The 24,704-nt window shown below is 32.0% G+C and overlaps 1 protein-coding gene and 1 pseudogene across 8 annotated transcripts in view; both read right to left on the bottom strand.

Moving 5' to 3' along the window:
* Positions 1-24,704, bottom strand: part of cGlr2 (cGAS-like receptor 2) — a 119,984-nt gene that overhangs the window by 84,775 nt on the left and 10,505 nt on the right. For all 8 annotated transcript variants that reach the window (XR_011396223.1, XM_070109076.1, XM_070109078.1 and 5 more), the window contains exon 2: positions 1,295-2,001. Coding sequence is in view for 7 of the 8 variants with exons in the window: in XM_070109076.1 (XP_069965177.1) it covers positions 1,295-2,001 (707 nt within the window). In the remaining variant the exon portion in view is untranslated. The remainder of the gene's footprint in view (positions 1-1,294; positions 2,002-24,704) is intronic.
* LOC138856893 (uncharacterized) lies at positions 8,845-11,125 on the bottom strand (annotated as a pseudogene).

Genomic DNA, 24,704 nt, shown 5'->3' with positions numbered 1-24,704 from the left:
GAGCAGAGTATCGAAGAAGATCCGAATGAGTCCATCCGCCATCGCGCGCAACAATTGGAGCTGTGCCCATCCACTTTATGAAAAAAGAAGGATCTTTTGTTCAGTGATGAAGCTCACTTCATTCAAATTTATCGCACTTGGAGTGATAATAATTCACACGCCATTGTAGAGACGCCGTTACATCCTCAAAAAGTTACTGTTTGGTGTGCTATATGGACAGAGGGAATTACTGTTCCATATTTCTTCAAAAATAAAGACGGCCATATTGTAACAGTCAATTAAGAATGCTTTAGAGCCATGATTAATGAATTTTAAAATAAGGGGATGTTGATGTGGAAGACCTTTGGTTCCAAGAAGACGGCGCTACATGACATACAGCCAACAAAACCATCAATTTTTTTAATGCAACTTTTGATAAGCCATTATCTCGCGTGGCGGGCTTGTGGCGTGACCTTGGATAAGAATATTCGAAAAAAATTGGACCTCTTGGCTGGAATTTTTTCGAGCTAACCACGGCGATCACTTGCAAACTCTTAACTTTATAATAAAGCTAAGATCTTGGCAATAACATTTAATTACAATATATGCGTTACATTACGTCTTTAATATAAAGTTTTGCCAACATCAGAAAATATGCCACCGTCTTTGATCTTTGAAAATTGTGAAAGTATATAATGGTCGGTTACACACGAAATTGGCCCTTCCTTACTTGTTAAATATACAATTTTCGCTTAATTTTAATTTTCTTAACAGAGTGTTGCTTGTGTTCTAATAGTGTTTTGCTTCCATCGTTATTAATTTTTCCTCTACCTGAATAATTTCTAAATTATTTCTGTTTGGCAACTTAAATCCGGTTGATAAATATATTCATATTACTTGAATTGCAAGTATGATAGATTCATTTTTGTAAGTCAAAGCTCCTACTTATTGCAAGTTAGTTGTTTTTATTAAATTTAAAATTTTACAATCTAACGACATATTTGAGATATATTTTGTATGTAATTCTACTGGTACAGTCCCAACATCGTTTAAATTTACGATAAATAGTAATTCCATCAGAAAAAGTTCAGACCAAACTTAGAATCCCCATACACCGCATATATCCATTTACGCCTCACCGGTCAATCTTATATACAGTGACCAATTTAGTGATGATAAAATTAAGAGAGTATTTTACAATTCTAACTAACTGTGGGAAAAATTTACAAACTCTGTCCATTTAGTCAACCTTCGGTAGATTTAAAAGTCGGTGTAAAATTATGAACCCAAATCAAAGTAATTATTTGAGACTTACTTGTATAACAACAAATCCTATAGGCTGGTACCAAAACTTTCCCGGCTCTCTTGATGCTCTCCACAGAAACAAAGTTTTTATGTAATAACTTTTTAAATTGTGCATATTTGTGTGTATATCCCGAAATTTTTTAATAATCCTTAAAGCGTTCTTTAAATTTTTTTTATTTTTAATCATTTCAGTTTCTAGGTTATCGTATGAAGCACGAAATGATGTATCACTGAGTAACCATTTTAACGGTTTAGGAATGGCGTCCCAATCTTTGGATATCCTTGGTAAAATGGCTTTCGAACTGATTAACACTATTGCTGGCACAAAATCCACTGAATACGTGTAAGGTTTTTTGACATAAATTGTATGCGCTGGACCTTGTTTGCTGTACGATAAAGTCGCTGTGATACCATTATATATTATTTTTTTATTCATATTATCTAACGCTTTTGTAAAACAGCTTTCTAACCAACTTTGCAGTAATTGTATGGAAAGTAGACATTCGGCGGTCACCATTTTTTTTAGTTGTTTATAAGTATTTACATGTTGCTTTTGTTTCGTAATAACATTAAGTACCTGCGATAAATCCAATTTTACATTTCCTGGTATTTTTTCATCCTTTACAACTAGTATACGTTTTTCTTCCGGCAACTTAAGACGGAATACCAGATCATACTCATTAGGATATTTTACTTTCAAATTATCAGCATAACTCCCTGGAAACGTAAGTAAAATTTTTTAATAAATTTGCATGGTATGAATGGGGAAAAATCTTAGAACTAAGAAATACGCACTACGTTACAAAGATTTTTATATTAATTGTGTCCAAAGACCAAACATCTTCGAAAAAAAACAAAGAAATTATTGAATACCCATCAAACATACACTTAAAACTTCGGACCTACAAATTATTTGAATAAGCTAAAACTGAGAATTATTATTCGAGAGAAAATATAATTGATCATATATTTGATTTTATAACTTATACTTTATTTAAAGAGTTTCTTTGATATTTATAGTTATATTACTCTCTATAATGTGTTCTTTAATCTTGTTATGATTATCACTTGATATTCTGTGCTAAACTTATCTTCTTCTATATCGTGTTATATTTAGGTATATGTATAAATGATCAAGATCTTTTTCATTGCACTAATAGTAGAGCCTGGGTCTACCAGATTGCGCAATTTTTTTCCAAAAATTATAAGTCCTATAATTATTTTCTATCATAATTTTCCAAGGCTAATTTGTAAGAAAATCGCAGTTAACCTTTGTTCCGGTTTCTCAGCCGAACTCATTGTGTCTACTTTCATAGGAGTAAGCCTTTTGGAATTCCTTGACCTATAATTTCCCCTGTTATTGCTAGTGTTGATACAAGTATATTGGGGTCTAATATTTTGTTGGCCCGTCGTTATTTCCCTAGTTATTGTCATCTGACATGTAATTTTAGATATCAGACCATTTCATTGTGCATTTATTTTATAAACAATACTTTATATCTTTATAACACCCTTTTTTTCTGGGATTTCAGTACTTTTTTCCAACTTTTTATATTCGCTGGGACTACAAGATCTATTATTAAAGTATTACTTCTACAATTTTAAACTTTCTGGGAATTAAATATACATTGCACTTCCTAAAGTTTTATAATCAGTAAGTTCTGCTCACTGGTAATTATGTAAAAATAAAATTATATACAGATGTAAATAAATTATTTGTTTGTACTATTCAATTTTAACTTAAACTCTTACATTACTCTGTATCTTTTCCTAAAATTGTTAGTGAAATTTAATGCTTCTGACGTATTTAGTGAATGTGTTATTGCAGTATCAAAAACATATATGGTCTATACATATGTATGTATGTAAATTAACTTCCTCCTATGTGGAAGTATTAAAAAAATATATTTTCTGCGCAACGCACGGAAGAAATCAAACGATTGGGTTGAGTGGTCCTGATGGAAGACTGGATCTCTTTATTTCAATTTGCTCTTATATATACATTTTTCTTATATGCTTAAGTCTTACAATAAGTGTCAATTTACAATATTCGCTTATTCAGCAATTAGTTTTATTGTTTACATTGTATGGGTGGTCTTAGCTTAATAAAAAGAGTATTCATTGCTTAAATAAGCAAAGATGCTTATTAAGAAGTTTTATTATTGCTGAGTGCAAAGAAATAGTTTTGTTTATAATGATCGTAAATCTACTTTGTGAAGGCTGCCGTTAACTCTCCCCTCTCTAAGATGAATCGTCCCCGATTCAATATCATTTTTTGATAAGTTATTTATTTTATTGAAAATAGCGTTATATGATATTTTTTGAGATTCTAAATTTTAGAATTTTTATAAGATTCTTTAATTTTTACAATCCTATAAATTATGTACATTATTAAAAAAATTATAAGTATGTACCATAAACATGAATGATGTTTAAAAACTTTCATTCGTTCAGCTAAAATATTTATGTTTTCAAAGTTCATTTCTTTTTTTTTTTTGTTTCTATATATTCTATAATTTCAAAATTATTAATATGATTGTTTTTTTTAAATATTTCAAAATTTTACAATCGACATTTTCATATATAACATTATTAATATTTGTATAATTTTCAAAAGTAACAAGGTAAATTCCATTTATAGCATAGCCATCAACTGTGTTATTTCCGGAGACTAATATTGCTCCTTCTTTAATTACATCTATTTCTTTATTTTTTTACATTTACTTTTTTTTCTGGACAAAATATCTGATAGGCAAGTATTTGTATTATTAATTTTACAATACGTGTTTATCATTTCTTTTTTACAATTTTTTATATTAATATATTCTTTTTTGCATTTCGCAATTTCTTTGTCAATTACTAATTTACCGTCTTCTTGTGTGATTGCTCTTACTTCATAATATTTGCAATCATTTATAATTTTAGGATACTTAATATATATAACAATTACATCTTTATTTTGTTATATCTTAAAGTTAGAAATGTCCATTAAATCAGTTATAGTCAATCGTCCGTGTTCATTTTGTATTATATTTTTTATCTCATCTAAATGTAAAATTGCAGGGTTTAAAATTCCTATTTTTGCCATAGCTATCGTATGAACCATATTTTGTAGTTCAGTTATTCGTTATTAAATTTTCGTTTACATTTTTAATTGTTTCTGTTATTGATTATTTTAAAAATTTCAGAGTTTGTTGTGAATTGTTTATTGTTATTTTCAATTAGTTCGTTTAACTTATTATTTATTAACACTAAATCGTCATGATCTGGTGTTCCTGCTATTCACTTCCATAGTGTCCCTAATTCATTTATCCCTCTCTTATATCTTGTATCTTTATTTTGTATTTGCTCTTATAAAGTTTCGATAATTTTAATTTCTGGTTCTGTATCTAAATCATTAATATATGCTACCTCATTTTCATTATTCCTATGTAAGTTATTATATCTTTATTTTTTATTACTATAACCTTTGTCTGAATTTATAAGTTCTCTAAAATAAGTTAAATTAGTAATGTGAAAAATGTCGCCATAGTCATTGTATAAAGCTACGTCTCCGTCCTCTAATAAGACATAATCTTCTCTTGTATAGTCCACAATGTCCGTCATTGTTTGAACAATTAATATTAGAAATATTAAGGGTATCATTTTCTGAAAATATATATTCAAGATTTAATATTATCTTTATGTACAATTCTATTTCTGTTAATTCTATAATGTTAATTTTAACCTTATTCCCTAAATCTTCTTTTATTACTTGTTTCTTGTATCTAGGATTTAGCTTATTTCTCTCCCCTATTATTTTTTCATATACCTATAACATCTCCACATAAATATGTTTTATTAAATCTGTTTTTATTTTGTCTTTCTAGCATCCTAGTTTGTGGTAATAAAAGTTTGTCTGGTAAATTATCACGAGAGACCTTATTATAAAGGACTTCGAATGGTTTCTTATCAGTTACCAAGTCATTAAAATTTGGTGAAATCCTGATTCTAGATCGATTGTGGAGAAATACTGTGATCCTCCTAGATTTGAAAGTATAACATTTGTATCTGGTATCGGATATGTATCCGAAATAGTAATTTCATTTAGTTTTTTGAAATCCACTACCATTCTTAATTTTGCTGTGCCATCATCATTGATACCCTTTTTTGGTACCACCCAGATTGGAGAATTATAAGGACTTTTACTTGGTCGTAGAACTTCGTTTTTTAAAAGATTATCGATCTCTTTATTCACAAAAGCATTTGATGCTAAAGGATACTGATACTGTTTACTCCAAATTGGAGTATTTACCGAGGTTCTTATTTCCGCACGAATATCCGTTCGAAACGGTAAATTCATGTTTATTGAAGAATGTATTTAATTTATTTTATTTCTTATTTTTTCCTTCAAATATTTAATTCTTTCTTCATTTATGCCGGTATTTCCTTCGGCTGGTGCTTCAGAGAATTCTTCCTCTAAATTTATTTTGTTTATATAATCTCCTTTATTGTCGGTAAGTACGTCGAATGGCGTTGTAGAACTTTTTTGCTCCACAATAAATTTTTTATTTTTATTGCCGGTATTATCATCGGCTGGCGTTGTAGAACTTTTTTGTTCCACATTATATTTTTTATAATTGAATTTTTTACTATTGTTGCCGGTATTACCATCGGCTGGCGTTGTAGAACTTTTTTGTTCCACATTATATTTTTTATTTTTATTGCCGGTATTATCATCGGCTGGCGTTGTAGAACTTTTTTGTTCCACATTATATTTTTTATAATTGAATTTTTTACTTTTGTTGCCGGTATTACCATCGGCTGGCGTTGTAGAACTTTTTTGTTCCACATTATATTTTTTATTTTTATTGCCGGTATTATCATCGGCTGGCGTTGTAGAACTTTTTTGTTCCACATTATATTTTTTATAATTGAATTTTTTACTTTTGTTGCCGGTATTACCATCGGCTGGCGTTGTAGAACTTTTTTGTTCCACATTATATTTTTTATAATTGAATTTTTTACTTTTGTTGCCGGTATTACCATCGGCTGGTGTTGTAGAACTTTTTTGTTCCACATTATATTTTTTATTTTTAATATATTCATTGTGCTGGAATAAATCTTCAGCTGGCGCTTTAGGAGTGTCTGCTCCCAAAGTAATTATATTTCCTTTAATATCATGTTGCTCAGATTCATCTCCTAAGCTAAATATGTCTTCTTCCTTTTCATTATTTATTATCAACTTTTTTTCTTTCAAGTTGATCACTGCATTAATTTCTTTCAGGAATTTGTATCCAATTAAAAAGTCTGCTTCTAAATTTTCGATTTCGTAAAAAATTTGCCTTTTACCAAATAGAGTAATAAAATGATAATATCGTATTATCGAAAATCCATTAATTGTTTTTACTCTTTTATATATATTTAATTCGTTTTTATTCTTATAAATTCCTGATTTCATATAGCAACTTGTTGCTCCCGTTTCTACTAAAATTTTAAAGTTTTGGCCATTAACCCTGTCATGTAAGAAAATATATGGCAGAGTTAGTTTTGATCTAAAAAATGATCCTCTTTAATATTATTTATCCTTTGTGTTTTATTTGGTGGTTGATTACTTATTTGTGCGCTGGCATATGGTCGTTTATCTGTAGTATGTATTCTTGTATTCTGTACATTACTTGTATTATTTACATTATAATGTGGTCGATTTTGGATTCGAGTACTTGGATCGACATCCATTGGGATAGGTCTTGCCTGAATGTTTTGTTGTAAGGGCCTTTGGTTGTTTTTGAAGTTGGGTTTGTGGAAACCGTAAATTATTATTAAAATTTCCGTTATTGAAGTTAGTACGTTGTCTGTAATAATTCGGATTTTTCCCGAATTGTGATGCGAAAATTGCTCGCATATTATTCGATTCTAATTCTTGTGCCTTTGCCAACGCATTTGGCAAATCACTTGGTGATAATGAAAATATTATATTGGCTAAATTTCCATTTAGACCTGTTATAAATATACGCAACGCATCCCGCCTATTTTTTGCGTTTAATTCTTTAGTTACGGCATTATCTGATCCGTAAGTCATTATCGTTTTATTAATAAGTAAAGTTAATTTTTCATTAACCTTATTATAGTATTCTATAATTGCCCTGTCGCAAAATCTCCTGTCCTAAATGTCGTTAGCGTCGTTTGTAATTTTATTTCTTAGTATAGTTAATGCCGCAAAATATCTACGGCTGCCCCTTACATACAAACTCATTGCGTTATTGGCTGATTCCCTCCAGCGAACGTATTTATTTTGTTTTACATTAAATTCTGGTAGTGACTTGACCACCACAAGTGACTCATCACAATTTATATGTGGATCAATCACTTCTATTTTATAATCAACGACTGTAGATGACTGTGTTAAGTCCTGCAGTTGCCTTCGCAACTCCTCTACCTCTAATCTAATAGAAGCATTTGTTGCAGTTATTAGTCTAGCAACAAGATTCTCGTTCTCACTATTTAAAGCCATTTTTTATTATTTTAGTTTTTGTATGTTTTAAATATGGGCAAGTTTCAGTTCTATGGTTGCCCTTGCAATGATTACAATAGTACAGCCTTTCGTATTTTAGTGTACTTGAATTATTTCCCATTAAAAATATGTTTTCTTCTAGGACAGGATGCCTTTTTTTATATTGTTTTAACGTCTTTCCCTTTCGCATACCCTAATCATAGCTATTGTTTCAGATACTATTGTATCCCTATTGTAATAGTCCTCAATTGTTGCTATTTTGTTTTTTCCTATGTATTTAAAAACTGCCCTCATACAATTTATTTTATGTTTTTTTGATGGGTCATCCTTTAGTAAATAATTTTTGGAAGGATTTTCAGTTTTCCCTAAGTTTCGAATTATTTTCTCTAGTTTATCAACATCCAAATCTACTGGTAATGCCCCTGACATATTTCTAGTATATGTATATAATAAATAATGTGCTTTTACTTATTATCTTGTTTGTTTCTACCTTATCCTTTTTTTAAATTTTAATAAGATTTATCTAACCTACATTTGTCTGAGTCAGTTGGTAAAGCGTCTGTTATTTTGTCAAAGTTTGGGAAATACATACATTTTTTGTTTTATTTTCTTATATATTTATTTGTTTTGACGTTATTACTTTCGGCTAGATTTGTGGAATCTCTGTTCCCTTTTTTTTACAATAAATTTTGTGATCCTTTCTAGGAAAGGAAACTCTTTTATTCTGGAGGGTCTGGAGTTCAGAATCGCAGAAATGAGTTTATGTTATAAACCGGAGGGTCCCCCTTGCGGTGGTGAATCGCGGTTTCAAAATATTTATTGTATGTCTGATTGAGCCTTGATTCACAAGATGCTTTTTTTTATAATTTTTGATCCTTTCTAGGAAAGGAAACTCTTTTATTCTGGAGGGTCTGAAGTACAGAATCGCAGAATTCAGTTTATGTTATAAACCGGAGGGTCCCCCTTGCGGTGGTGAATCGCGGTTTCAAAAAATTTGTTATATGGTTGATCGAGCCTTGATTTATAACATTTTTTTTTTTAATTTGAGTACTTATACTTAAAATATTTTATGTTACTAGGAATATTACAATAATACAATTTTATTGTTATAAATTTAATATATATTAAATTACCAGCTTACTAGTTTTTCGTCCTTCTCTAAAGGGGTTTGTTGATTGGTGGTATAATTCCTTTGCTTCTGTTGATTCATGTGTAATTGCTTCGCTTGTGTTGATAGTTGTTTAATTGCTTCGCTACTGTTGATTGCTCGCACGGGGTTTGTGTGCGGCTAAAGCTGAAGTTTTTTTTTGAACTATTCCTTTGTTTTAATTCTTCGATTGTTAACTTTTGGTGTTAGGTTTTATATTTTTTTACACACTGTATTCAATTTGAACTGCTTCGAAATTGGCGTAGTTATAGAGCAACACTTTTGTTATAGCAGAGAATGTTGATGAGTTCATCATCAACATTCTCTGGTTATAGTTCGCTTGCTGTTATTGTTATTTCACTACATAGCGTTCCATTTTTATACTCTCGCAACCTGTTGCTACAGAGTATAATAGTTTTGTTCACCTAACAGTTGTTTGTATCACCTAAAACTAATCGAGTTAGATATAGGGTTATATATATATAAATGATCAGGATGAAGAGACGAGTTGAAATCCGGGTGACTGTCTGTCCGTCCGTCCGTCCGTGCAAGCTCTAACTTGAGTAAAAATTGAGATATCTTTATGCAACTTGGTAGACATGTTTCTTGGTACCGTGAGACGGTTCGTATTGCAGATGGGCGTAATCGGACCACTGCCACGCCCACAAAACTCCATTAATCAAAAACAAATAACTTGCCATAACTAAGCTCCGCAATAAGATACAAGACTGTTATTTGGTACACATGATCACATCAGGGAGGGGCATCTGCAGTTAAACTTTTTTTTTAAAAAGTGGGCGTGGTCCCGCCTCTAATATATTTAATGTGCATATCTCCTAAACCGCTAATGCTATAATAACAAAATTCACTAGAAGCAAATGTTTTTAGCACTTCTATTTACGGTGTGAAAATAGTTGAAATCGGGTGGCAACTCCGCCCTCTCCCCATACAACGGTACTGTTAAAAACTACTAAAAGCGCGATGAATCAAGCACTAAACACGCCAGAGACATTAAATTTAACTCTGAGATGGCATAGGATGACTTTATAGGAACCGCGTTCAAAATTAGACAGTGGGCGTGGCACAGCCCACTTTTAGGTGAAAACCCATATCTTGAGATCTGCTCAACCGATTTCAACCAAATTCGGTGCGTAACGTTCTTTTCATGTTTCTATGTCATAGTGCGAAAATGGGCGAAATCGGACTACAACCACGCTTACTTCCCATGTAACACCATTTTCAATTCCATCTGATTCTTTCACTTTCTACTATGCAAATCAGGTAACAATGATTATATCGGGGTAAAACTTTGCGTGAATAATGCAATTAAAGTATGCCACCTTGCGGCCAAAAATTGTCTAAATCGAACCAAAACTTTTCAAACCCCTATGTACTAAATATATGGACCCCATTGCCTATGGTTGACCTTCTACCGAAAATATCAGTCAATCCACAAAGAAATCTCAAACGAGTATACCATTTGACTTTGCGAGAGTATAAAATGTTCGGTTACATCCGAACTTAGCTCTTCCTTACTTGTTATTAAAATAGTTTCTTCATCAATTTGAAAAATTTCTGTAATGCTATTTTTGATAAGTTCACAATTTAATAAGTAGATGCAATGTTTAGAAATTTGTAGTTCATTGAGTGTTTTAGCTTCTTCGAATTTATAAGTGACATTTTTGTATTCAACAACATTTTCAATTTCTGCTGTTATTTCTTTGCCTGCTGTATTTGGTATAGGAATAATAGTTTTAAATTGTACCGATTGAAATTCTTTTGGGATTTTGACCACGAACATTAACAAATTTCCTTTATACCTATTCCAAGGCGCATAATTTTATATATTGAAGTTTGTTGAGGTCTATGTTGTAATTATAAATTTCTTCATTTGTTAAAATGCTTGGGTGAAAAATACCACTTATTGCTGAAATAATGTTTTCCTGAATCTGGTTTACTGCGTCTTTGAGAATGTTTATCTTTATTGTTTGTTCATGAAGAATCAATATTTTGTCTGTTCTCTCTTGATACATTAAAGAATTCTTTCTTTCGTCTTCAATAATTTGTTTTAATTTTGTGAACGTGTTCGAAAAGAAATTATTAATTTTTATTTGGTGGTTGAGAGATGTAATTGAATTATGTAAATTTTCATCTAGTTTCTTAAGGTGATTTTCAATATCTATTCTATCTCCATCATCCATCGCTCCAAATAGCAATTTATGTACAGAACCTATACCGTTAATTAAACCTCTCTTTTTATACTCTCGCAACCTGTTGCTACAGAGTATAATAGTTTTGTTCACCTAACGGTTGTTTGTATCACCTAAAACTAATCGAGTTAGATATAGGGTTATATATATATAAATGATCAGGATGAAGAGACGAGTTGAAATCCGGGTGACTGTCTGTCCGTCCGTCCGTTCGTCCGTCCGTCCGTGCAAGCTCTTACTTGAGTAAAAATTGGGATATCTTTATGAAACTTGGTAGAGATGTTTCTTGGTACCGTGAGACGGTTGGTATTGCAGATTGGCGTAATCGAACCACTGCCACGCCCACAAAACGCCATTAATAAAAAACAAATAAATTGCCATAACTAAGCTCCGCAATAAGATACAAGACTGTTATTGGTACACAGGATCACATTAGGGAGGGGCATCTGCAGTTAAATTTTTTTTTTTGTGTGGGTGTGGTCCCGCCTCTAATAGGTTTAATGTGCATATCTCCTAAACCGCTAATGCTATAATAACTAAATTCACTGGAAGCAAATGTTTTAGCACTTCTATTGACGGTGTGAAAATAATTGAAATCGGGTGGCAACTCCGCCCACTCCCCATATAACGGTACTGTTAAAAACTACTAAAAGCGCGATAAATCAAGCACTAAACACGCCAGAGACATTAAATTTTATCTTTGGGATGGTATGAGATGACTTTATAGGAACCGCGTTCAAAATTAGACAGTGGGCGTTGCACAGCCCACTTTTAGGTGAAAACCCATATCTTGAGATCTGCTTAACCGATTTCAACCAAATTCGGTGCATAACGTTCTTTTCATGTTTCTATGTCATAGTGCGAAAATGGGACTACAACCACGCCTACTTCCCATATAACACCATTTTAAATTCCATCTGATTCTTTCACTTTCCACTATGCAAATCAGGCAACAATGACTGTATCGGGATAAAACTTTGCGTGAATAATGCGATTAAATTATGCCACCTTGTGACCAAAAATTGTCTAAATCGAACCAAAACTGTTTAAGCCCCTAAGTACTAAATATGTGGACCCCAGTGCCTATAGTTGACCTTCTACCGATAATATCAGTCAATCCACAAGGAAATCTCAAACGAGTATACTATTTGATTTTGCGAGAGTATAAAATAATCGGTTACATCCGAACTTAGCCCTTTCTTACTTGTTTCTACTAACTTCTTTTCTTGGGATTAATGTTTTGATTTTACCCCTCAAGATTTCAATTTCATTAGATAGGGTGTAGTAATGTAGATGTGAATATGTTCGCGAGATTTTTGTTATATTATTTAGTATGTAAAGAATAGAGAAAGCTGTTTTTGGTCTATCTTCTTCTTTTATTAATACCTGATGAAAGCCTTTAGCAAGATCTAATGTTGTAAAATACTGAGCTCTTCCAAGTTTGCTGAGTATTGTTTCTATATGGGGTATTGGAAATTTGTCATCTATAGTGACTTCGTTTAGCTTCCTGTAGTCAATAACTATTCTCCATTTGTTCTTCATTGAATTGTCTTGCTTTTTCGGTACAATCCAAAGAGGCGAGTTGTTCGGGGAATTACTTTCTTTAATTATACCTTGGCGAAACATCTCGTTCATCTGTCTACTAATTTCTTCTTCATGAATTTGGGGATATCTATACATTTTATTATAAGTTGGTCTACTTGTTTTTGTAACAATTTCATGCTGAATTTCATGAGTATGAGAAAGGTTTTTACCTTCTTGGAAAAATAAATCGCTATTTGATTTTAGATTGTATTCTAATTTTTGCTTTTCTTCTTCATTCATGTCACTATTTGATAAAATATCTAGCAAATTTTCTTTACATTCTGTAAGTATACTAATATTTTCGTAATTGTAAGGGCATGAGTTTATAAATTTAATTTTGTTGCCGTTTATTTCTACATACTCCTTTTCTAAATTAATTATTGCTTTAATAGGTTTTAAAATATTCTGTCCTATTATAGCATCAAAGTTATTATTTTTTATGTTGGTTAGTTTCCAATGTATATAACTTTTTTCATTGAATTCGTTTGGGGTTGGGGTGAACCCTCTTTATTTAGGGAAAAATTTTCCTTAATGGTGCTAAAGTGTATTGGTTTATCAAGCTCAATGCATTCATAATCTTTTAACACATTATATTTCAATAATGATGTTGTAGACCCTGTGCCAATAAGACATATAATTTTTGAATTTTTTATGGTCACTTCTATTTGCTTGTTCTTGAACGTGATCTATTTCCATCGGTTCGGGGGGGTTTTGTCTCTTTTGGACTGAATTATATCTTCTAGATTGTTGAGAATTATTTTGCCTATTTTGTCCAAAGCTAAATTGCTCAGAACTATTTTGTCTACTTTGTCCAAAGTTAAATTGTTGATAATTGTCAGTTTGGTTAGAATTGTTACGAAATTATCTCTGCTGATTTTGTCCAAATTGAAAATTATTGGAATTTTGCATATACTGTTTATTATTGAAATTGCCAAAATTGTGAGCCAAAGAATTTCTATTTGAAAAATTTCTATAATTATTTCTTTGATAATTGTTTTGTCTTTTATCAAATTGTATTAGCAAACCTGTTTCTTGAAGAACGCTAAAAGCCTCTCTAATGGTGCTTATATTTCTACTAATCATTACACTGCTTAAGTTGGGGTGTATCCCATTTAAAAATGTTTTTAGAATTAAACTTTCGTTGTTAATTGAAGAAAATTCTATAGGCTTTATCCTATCGAATTCATGTTTTAAATTTAGTTTATCTAAAATATCTTTTAAATTTTGAAAATATTGACTTACGTTATAGTTTCGTAGTACAATCGCCTGATTGTAAAGGGTGTGGTACGACTCCTTTACTCCAAAATTCTTTATGAGTTATTCTCTCATTTGCTGCCATGTTGGTGTAGGTCCCAAAGGCCGGCTGACACTTGCTGCTTCTCCTTTAATTTTTGTTTTGACGTGTCGCTGTGTTTCAAATTCCAACATTGATGGGTTGGGGTTGAATAAAGGAAGCATCATGTCAACTTCCCTGATGAACGATGATAAATCTCTGCCGTCAAAGTCCATGACTCTTGAAGCTTCCTTCAAAATTTGCGATCCTGTCATCTGAAGTGGTTGCTGCTCGCCTGGATTCATTGCTGATGTATCCTCTTTTGATACATTATGATGATTGGTGCACTTCGCTCTCTCTGCGTCTTCTGTGTGTGGGGCATTAATCTTTAATCCCACTTTTCCTGGTAATGTTGATGGGCGGAATAAGCTATTCTTCGCCTTCACAAATTGTAATCCTCGGAGTCGCTCTCCGACGTTCCAGATAACTTGTGTAGAAACTTAAGTTTCTTAAACTTGGCTATCTGTGCCGACCGATTTATATATTTATATATATACAATATAAGAGATCTATAAAATGGGAACTAATCTCAGGATTTGCTTCCCGTTGCTAATGCTTACGTAACTTAAAAAACTTCAGTTTTTAGTATCGCTTAACTTTGCAGTTTGATTTTACCGACTGCGCCAGTTTTGGTTGTTCGAGCGGAGGAAAAATAAAAATGCCGACGATGTTACTTCTGTGACATTATATTTTATTCAGTTTCTTTTTCAAATTATGTTCTGCTTATATAACTACTAAAGTGATTACAATTTTCTTAATCTATTTCTTTGTTTTTCTATTTGCTTATGAAATACAATATTTGTTAAATGTAATCTTATTTTCTATTGAATGCAAACAAACATGATTGTGTGGTTTACCCGATAATGTCTGGGTTATCAATACAGTCAAACATAAGGACCAAAACATGTTTGTATGCATTTGCATTATGTTCTTTATCTCTACTTGTTATCTTATTTTTTGTAATGTTTACTTGTTTTTCTTTAATCTTTTATTTTGTCCAATTTACAATATTTTGTTGTGTGGTGTCTGGTTGGGATGATAGTGTACACATAACTGGCGCACAGAAAAAATAGCGTGGCGCAGAGTTATGAACGAACGCACTTTGCTTTGAAGCAGACGCACGTTCCTTATGAATGAATTTGTTGTCGTTGTAATATGAAATACTTAAAAAATATGCCGCGAGTTCGCTTGAGTATTATTGGGCGATGATGGCGTCTACGTTTTTTGTCACTTGCGCCAATGTTTGATTTTTTGCGGAAGACATTTTGAGGGACATACATACATATGTACATATGTGTACATATATGCAAATATATTTAGGCATGCGAATGGAAAAAGGCAATTTCAAGAATATTCACATATGGACATATGAACATTTGAAGAAAGTAAACAATAATAGTTGTTTGAGTTCACAGATTAGACAAAGTAGCTAGAATATCGCCTGTGGTGGTGCTGCTTGTATAGCACACTTCCTTATTGCAACGTGAAATATTTTGCCTAAATTCAAATCCTATCAGATATTTTTTTATACTCTTTTTTTTATTTTTATAACCCTTATTTATTAAATGATATTTTAATTCTATTTTCATATTATTTTCCTCATTATTTATATTTTATTGTCAGAAGTCAATTTCTTTCGTTTTTATTATTTCAATTTTTGTTTATACGCATACCAAAGAACATCTGTGCATACGTATGTACATATATCCATTTTACTTAGAGAGTGGTGTAGTTCGTTGCGTAAATTGACAGGATGGTGAAATATTATTTTCGAACTTGTGCGTTTTCGATGTACCCTCATCGTAATTAACATTTTAGTACAGCTAACATTTGCTCCTTCTCTATTCATTTACGTTCTCTGGTAAAACTTTTGGAGAATTGAGCAGAAAACGTACATATGTATATCATAGAGAAAGTTCAATTGCAGATCAGCGTGTGAATTGTCAAAACCTAACAAGATTTTAATAGTGGATTTCACTTTAGCTAGCTCGAAAGGAGAAATTTTAACAGTGGCGCGTGAAAAAGCTGAGTAATGAATGTAAATTATGCTCAGAAGTTTGCATTGATATTACAGCCTAATGTTAGCCTTTTGGCTTATATTGTTTTATAAGTTTATATGCAATCATTTATGTATATTGATATGAATTTCATTATGCTAATTTTTATGCATGCATGACTGATAAGACTCTAATTAAATTATGTAATTTTCAAAATAATATTTATATTCAATTTTGGAATTTAATGATTTTATTTAGTTTTTACATAATATACTTTCCTAATAAATATTTTGTATTTTAATAATAGAGATTAAATTTATTGCAATATATGTATGTATATGTATATCTTTTATCATATTAATCATATTTAATCATATGTATGTCTATCTGCACAAGGGCATTTGAATGTATGCATTCAGAAATTCAAATCATGATTTTATCACTTATCAATACACTATATGTGCGCTCATTGATTTAAATGTACAGATATATATGTATATATAAAATTGTCAAACAAATAATGCATACACAAACTAACCAACATATGTATATGCGTACACATGTAAATATGTCACCCGCAAAAGCTACAAACATTGTTCTACAAAAACAACAATCGTCACAAGTCTATATGTCAGCCAAATAGCCGAAGGCCAAATTTATAGTAAATTACACAACAACAACATTTTCATGCATGAACGCAGGCGTACTTTCAACAAGCAACCTCGCTTCATTCATAAAAACAAATAACCTCACATCTCCCCGAGCATGCTTTTGCCAATAAGCGTCTTTTCCCGACGATAGCAAAAGCTAAAAATCATAAATTGAACAAATTTCTGATGTTCCCTCTAGAAGAGAAAAGTTGCAAACCCGCAAATATGAGTATTAAAATATTTTAGAATAAAAGTGACAACATAGTATACTTGTCGGTTTACAATTCAAGAAACTTTTTAAAGAAAATATTTAATATTCCTTTGATTTATGTATACAGTAAACCCCGGTTAAGTACCACTCCCTCTACAAAGCACCAAAAATCTGCATCTTTGGTTTTGGCACTTACCGGTATTGACTGTATTTGTCAAAAAATTTACGTAAGTACGTATGTAAATATAATATTCGAATTTTTTGTACAAACATTTGCCCGTTTATATGCACATGACTTGTTGACTTTGTTTCCATTTACATGCCACGTTGTGTATGAATAGGGGTTGATTTTGCACTTGCCATATGCGATGTATGTTTGTAAAAGTGTGTATGGTTCTGATTTCCCATGAAACAATGACTGTACATATTTCTATACATATGTTGCATGTAGACAAATTAATAATTATAATGGGTACTTTCATATTTGTTTACACGCACACATAATTATTTGTATGTATAAGAAAATTTGCGACCGCATGGTCTTTTCTTATCGGGTTATGTCAAGCAAGAGGTGAACAAAATCAAACCCAGAAATCGGATTGAACTGAAGCAGTCCATTAAATACATATTTGCGGCAATCCCGACTTCAACCCTTTAGCCCGCATTAATTTTCTAATTAGGTGTCGCATTAGCGTGGCTGAGCATGGCGGAATAATTAATTGTATAAAATAAAATAAGATTTTCTATACAATACAAAAAAAATTAATGTAATGCATTGTGTTTAAGTAACTAATAAGTTAATTTTACCTTCACTCACCGTTGGCAAAATTATTAAAAAAGGGAGTCGATTTAGGCGGGTGCTCGGGAAGTTGACTCAGGCCCGTAGACGATAAGCGAATTGGATGTAGCGCGCAGGATTATGGTTGGCGGAAAAACGAATAAAGACAGCAAGCAGGAAGCGTGTTGACTGACGTGTATATTCGAATGAAGTGTGTGCGATGATCCCGTCCTTTTTGTTAAGTTGCTGTGTGGTGTGTCATCATGTGTAATGTTCTCAAAAGTTGAGTGTGGTGTGGTGCGTCTGTGAGTGTTTTCAGGTGTGGTGCGTTACATTAGGGTGCGCCAATTTTTTGCGGAGTGTTTATTTACTGAGACTTAGCTCATTTAAACATCCTGGGCCCCCTAGGCAAATATTTTGCCTAGTATTACCCATATTGGCTGTAAATGTTGAAAGTATTTCGGCATGCTGCTGGTAGAGTAGCCGAGGGCGCAGAATATTAAGTGTAAGATTTTGGTTTAAATCGATTTTAAAGTACCATAGATATTAATGCTTAATGTAAGCAAATTTATTTTGCGTGTTTATTGATTCGTTATTTTGACGACTTGTTATTATAGTAATAGTATATGAGTTTTTGTGTTTATAATTTTTATTGGCGGTTATTTACTATTTATTTATTATGACTAAGTAAGGATAGCGACTCCACACCTGGCTCAGATATGGCCAGAATGGGTGCTCCTTTGAAAACATTTGAAGAGGGATCTTGCGAGAGTAAGATTTATGATTTTTACCCACTTTTTTGAAGTATGATTTGCAATTTTTAAAAGTGTTTGCCATAAACTACCCATGTGATGAGCGCTTAGATAGATGGGATAAGTGCGACCTTTGTTTTTTGTAAGATGAGGCACTGTATCGCATTGGGAGTATGGTAATCCCTAAACTTTATTGTTGAATTGTATTTGGGAATGTGGGTAATTATTCTGAGTGCTCGGGGGAACGGTCAATCGCTTAAGGATGTGAGTATCATCCAATTATGTGTATTGTGTCGCGCATGGACGAGTGTACGTGCAATTGGATACATGCTTTCTAAGCAAAGAGTGTTTTTTCTAATCAGGCTAGAATAATTTCCTAATCGGAGTATCGAGATAATTTATATTTTGCCATGTTGAAACAGAGAACTTAAAACAATGAGAAGGTGCAAGCAGAGAATGTTAATGAGTAGAGAAGGAGCAAATGTTAGCAGTACTAAAATGTTAATTGCTAAGAAGGAACATCGAAAACGCGCAAGTTCGAAAATAAAATGTCACCACAGCTTTCAATTTACGCAACGAACTACACCACTCTATAAGCAAAATGTATATACATACATATGCACAGATGTTCATTGGTATGCGCATAAACAAAAATTGAAATAATAAAAACGAAAGTAATTGACCTCAAATATATTTGCATATATGTACACATATGTACATATGTATGTCCATCAATATGTCTTTCGCAAAAAATCTAACACTCGCGCAAGTGACAAAAAAAACGTAGACGCACCATCATCGGCCAATAATATTCAAGCGAACTCGCGGCATATTTTCTAAGTATTTTATATTACAACGACAACAAATTTATTTATAAGGAACGTGCGTCTGCTTCAAAGCAAAGTGCGCTCGTTCATAACTCTGCGCCGCGCTATATTTTCTGTGCGCCTGGTAAACCACATTTGGTTTTCATATAGAATTCCTATCGCAAATGCGCGATATGAATGAAATTGAATTTGAATGTCTTCAGTAAAATTGAAGAATCAGCAAAATTTCAATTTTACAATTTGTATCACTGAAAATCCTACTTACCATCCCCATTGCGTTTGTATGTTGCCCACAAGCTGCTTCCTCATAACATTTGCTAAAAATCAGAAATTGAAGAATTTGTCTGATGTTCACTTCAAAGAGGAGAATTGGCAACATGACCTCTTAGCGAGTTTAAATAATATTTATATTTTTGCATATTATGCACTATTTATGGCATTAAATTACAAAATTTATATTAAATTGCCATTCATATGAAATCATTAACTACTTCTATATATTCTAAGCACAGTCCATATAGTACTTTTATATGTTTACTTATTATCATTATTTCATAGTTTGTCGATTTAGCCCATTTTATCTAAATACGACGCTATGAAAATGCAGCCCAATCGGTAATCGCAATATTTCAAAAGAGCATAAGTCAACTTTCAATAGCAAACCACTGCAAAAAGGACAAACGAGACAACATAGCCGACCGACATTGTCGATTCAAACAAATTTTGTCAACTCCGCCACGATGCGCAAAATTCGGCGTCAATATGTATGCGAGCTCGTGTGTATATTTGTATGTTTGTCGACAAAATCGTCATTTGGTTTTTTTCAACAAAACAATGTCCGCGCGAACTCGCCGTTATTTCGTTGCCTTGCCACCATGCACAGAGGCGTTCTAACTGAGGACTCTTAGTATATTATTATGTTGCTTAATTTGTATTGAAACATACTGATGCATTTATGAATTATTTTCGTAATATAATATATATTATATATATATATAAATACCCATAAACTCATACCTATAATCGTTTTTAAACTAAATTCGATAAATAAAATTTATATCTGAAATAATTATGTGGCAGTGCGCCTCAATCCCTCCTTGCCTGCGATCGTTCAACTCGCAAAAAGCAAAAAGTGTGGACAAAAGTCATTGCTTGTGCGGGGCAAGAAGAAGCAAGCATCAGCGTACGTGTATTTAAGAATGAATGTGTGATTATCACATTTGTGTAAATACGCATAATAAGGAAATATTCAATAAACCTAAACATATGAACATATTCTCCTGATATATTTTAATTATATCAGGAAGTAAAATATGCTATTAAAGTAATTGAATTATGATATGCTTAGATTCCAATTAATAAAATAAAAAAATTAAATACAATTTTAATTTTAAGTATTTTACGATTCGAACGTGTATGCTCGTATTCGGAATGAGCTTAACTCCTTCACGCTTACGACCTAAGTCACCACAAAAGTGGAAACGTGGCCGCTTAGCCACCGTTTTATTATTATCATTTGTTTAATAAGTATATCGCTTACGCAACGCACATACATAAGTTAGAAAACTAGCTTATTAAATGTTTATTTTATTATGAATTCTGGGGTTTTTACCGGTAATACAGATTTTTAATTCAAAAGGTTTTTCATAATTATAAATTTGTCATATCATAGAAATTGAAAACATAAATCTAAATAGGTATGCGCAACGATTTTTCATATAGGAATATTCGTTGTGTCTATTTATAGCATTTCGCATATTGTGTGGTGTATTTTTCTTTTTCGAAGTTATACTTTTCGATGTTCCCTCTTGTGGAATTACAAATTAGTACTCAAAAAGTTTTCATTTAACATTTGCTCCTTCTCTACTCATCAACATTCTCTGGTGCAAGTTCGACAGCGAACAATTTGTAGGAATTTATCAAGGAGTTCACCACAGATGCACGAGAAACAAATAACAGTTTTCGCTTCTATAACAGCGGTGAATCTGTACACATACGCTCTCTTAACATAACTAACCGACGAATATTGAGGAGAATATAATATGTGAGCAAAACTGGGCATATTGATATGCCATTTGAAATATATTCCCTTTTATCAGAGAACGTAAATGAATAGAGAAGGAGCAAATGTTAAATGAAATCTTTTTGAGTACTAATTTGTAGTTCCAGATGAGGGAACATCGAAAAATATAACTTCGAAAAAGAAAAATACACCACGCAATGTGCGAAATGCTATAAATATACACAACGAGTATTTCTAAATGAAAAATCGGTGCGCATACCTATTTAGATTTATGTTTTCAATTTCTATGATATGACAAATTTATAATTATGAAAAGCCTTCTGAATTAAAAATCTGTATTACGGGTGAAAACCCCAGAATTTATAATAAAATAAACATTTAATAGGCAATTTTTCCAACTTATGTATGTGCGTTGCGTGAGCAATATACTTATTAAACAAATGATAATAATAAAACTGTGGCTAAGCGGTCGCGTTTTCTTATATATAGTGGCTTAGGTCGTAAGCGTGAAGGAGTTAAGCTCAATCCGAATACGAGCATATACGTTCGATTGGTAAAATACATAAATTAAAATTTTATTTAATTTTTTTATTTTATTAATTGTAATTAATTAACATATCTCAATTCAATTACTTAAATAGCATATTTTACTTTCAGAGATAATTAAAATATTTCAGGAAAATATGTTCATTATTTGGGTTTATTGCATATTCCCTTATTTATGCGTATTTACACAAATGTGATAATCACACATTCATTCTTAAATACACGTACGCAGATGCTTGCTTCTTGCCCCGCACAAGCAATGACTTTTGTCCACACTTTTTGCCTTTTGCGAGTTGAACGATCGCAGGCAAGGAGGGATTGGGGCGCACTGGCACATAATCAGATATATAGTTTATTTATCGAATTTAGTTTAAAAACGATTATAGGTATGAATTTATGTGTATTTATATATATATATAATATATATTATAGTACGAAAATAATTCATAAATGCATCAGTATTTTTCAATACAAATTAAGCAACATAATAATATACTAAGAGTCCTCAGTTAGAACGCCTCTGTGTATAGTGGCAAGCCAACGAAATAACGGCGAGTTCGCGCAGACATTGTGTTGTTGAAAGTAACCAAATGACGATTTTGTCGACAAACATACATATATACATTTGAGCTCGCATACATATTGACGCCGAATTTTGCGCATCGTGGCGGAGTTGACAAAATTTGTTTCAATCGACAATTTTGCGACAATGTCGATCGGCTATGTTGTCTCGTTTGTCCTTTTTGCAGGGCTTTGCTGTTGAAAATTGACTTATGCTCTTTTGAAATATTGCGATTACCGATTGGGCTGCATTTTCATAGCGTCGTATTTAGATAAAATGGGCTAAATCGACAAACTATGAAATAATGATAATAAGTAAACATATAAAAGTACTATATGGAGTGTGCTTAGAGTATATAGAAGTAGTTAATGATTTCATATACATGTCAATTTTATATAAATTTTTTAATTTAATGCTATATATAGTGCATAATATGAACAAAATTAAAATATTAATTTAACTCGCTAAGAGGTCATGTTGCCAATCCTCCTTTCTGAAGGGAACACCAGACAAATTCTTCAATTTTTTATTTTTAGCAAATGTTGTGTGGAAGCAGCTTGTCGGCAACATACAAATGCGAGGGGGATGTAGGATTTTCAGTGATACAAATTGTAAAATTGAAATTTTGCTGATTCTTCAATTTTACTGAAGACATTCAAATTCAATTTCATTCATTCATTTTATAAACTTAATTTCGCATTTGCGGTAGGAATTCTATATGAAAACCAAATGTGGTTTACCAGGCGCACAAAAAAAATAGCGCGGCACAGAGTTATGAACGAACGAACTTTGCTTTGAAGCACACGCACGTTCCTTATGAATGAATTTGTTGTCGTTGTAATATGGAATACCTAGAAAATATGGTGGGAGTTCGCTTGAATATTATTGGCCGATGGTGGTGCGTCTACGTTTTTTTGTCACTTGGGCGAATGTTTGATTTTTTGCGAAAGACATATTGAGGGACATACATATCTATATGTACATATGTGTACATATATGCAAATATATTTGGACATGCGAATGAATTAAGGCAATTTCAAGAATATTCACATATAGACCTATGAACATTTGAAGAAAGTAAACAGCAATAGCTGTTTGAGTTCACAGATTAGACAATTTTGCTGGAATATTGTCTGTGGTGTTGCTTTCATAGCACACTTCATTATTACAACGTGAAATATTTTGCCTAAGTTCAAATCCTATTAGATATTTTTTTATACTCTTTTTTTATTTTTATAACCCTTTTTTATTAAATGATATTTGAATTCTAATTTCATTATTATTTCCCTCATTATTTACATTTTCTTTTCATAAGTCAATCATTCTCCATTTTATTACTTTAATTTTTGTTTATGCGCATATCAAAGAACATCTCTGCATATGTATGTATAGTATACATTTTGCCAGAGAATGTTGATGAGTAGAGAAGGAGCAAATGTTAGCAGTACTAAAATGTTAATTGCTAAGAAGGAACATCGAAAACGCGCAAGTTCGAAAATAAAATGTCACCACAGCTGTCAATTTACGCAACGAACTACACCACTCTATAAGCAAAATGTACATACATACATATGCACAGATGTTCTTTGATATGCGCATAAACAAAAATTGAAATAATAAAAACGAAAGAAATTGACTTCTGACAGGAAAATTTAATAATCAGGGAAATAATATTAAAATAGAATTCAAATATCAATTCATAAAAAAGGGTTATAAAAATAAAAAGGACTATATAATATATGATTGGATTTGAACTTAGGCAAAATATTTCACGTTGCAATAAAGAAGTCTGCTATACAAGCAGCACCACAAACAATATTCAAACTCTTATGTCTAATCTGTGAACTCAAACGGCTATTGTTGTTTACTTGCTTCAATGTTCATATGTCTATATGTGAATATTCTTGAAATTGCCTTCCTTCATTCGCATGTCCAAATATATTTGCATATATGTACACATATGTACATATGTATGTCCCTCAATATGTCTTTCGCAAAAAATCAAACATTCGCGCAAGTGACAAAAAAACGTAGACGCACCATCATCGGCCAATAATATTCAAGCGAACTCGCGGCTTATTTTCTAAGTATTTCATATTACAACGACAACAAATTCATTCATAAGGAACGTGCGTCTGCTTCAAAGCAAAGTGCGCTCGTTCATAACTCTGCGCCGCGCTATTTTTTCTGTGCGCCTGGTAAGCCACATTTGGTTTTCATATAGAATTCCTACGCATATGCGAAATAAATGAATGAAATTGAGTAAAACGAGAAAAATTCAATTTTACAGTTTGACAGCCACCACTG

This window comes from Bactrocera oleae, chromosome 4 (assembly GCF_042242935.1).
Source record: "Bactrocera oleae isolate idBacOlea1 chromosome 4, idBacOlea1, whole genome shotgun sequence".
NCBI lineage: Eukaryota > Metazoa > Arthropoda > Insecta > Diptera > Tephritidae > Bactrocera > Bactrocera oleae.
Note: the sequence above shows the minus strand (reverse complement) of the source record. Positions and strands in the feature narration are given on the sequence as shown.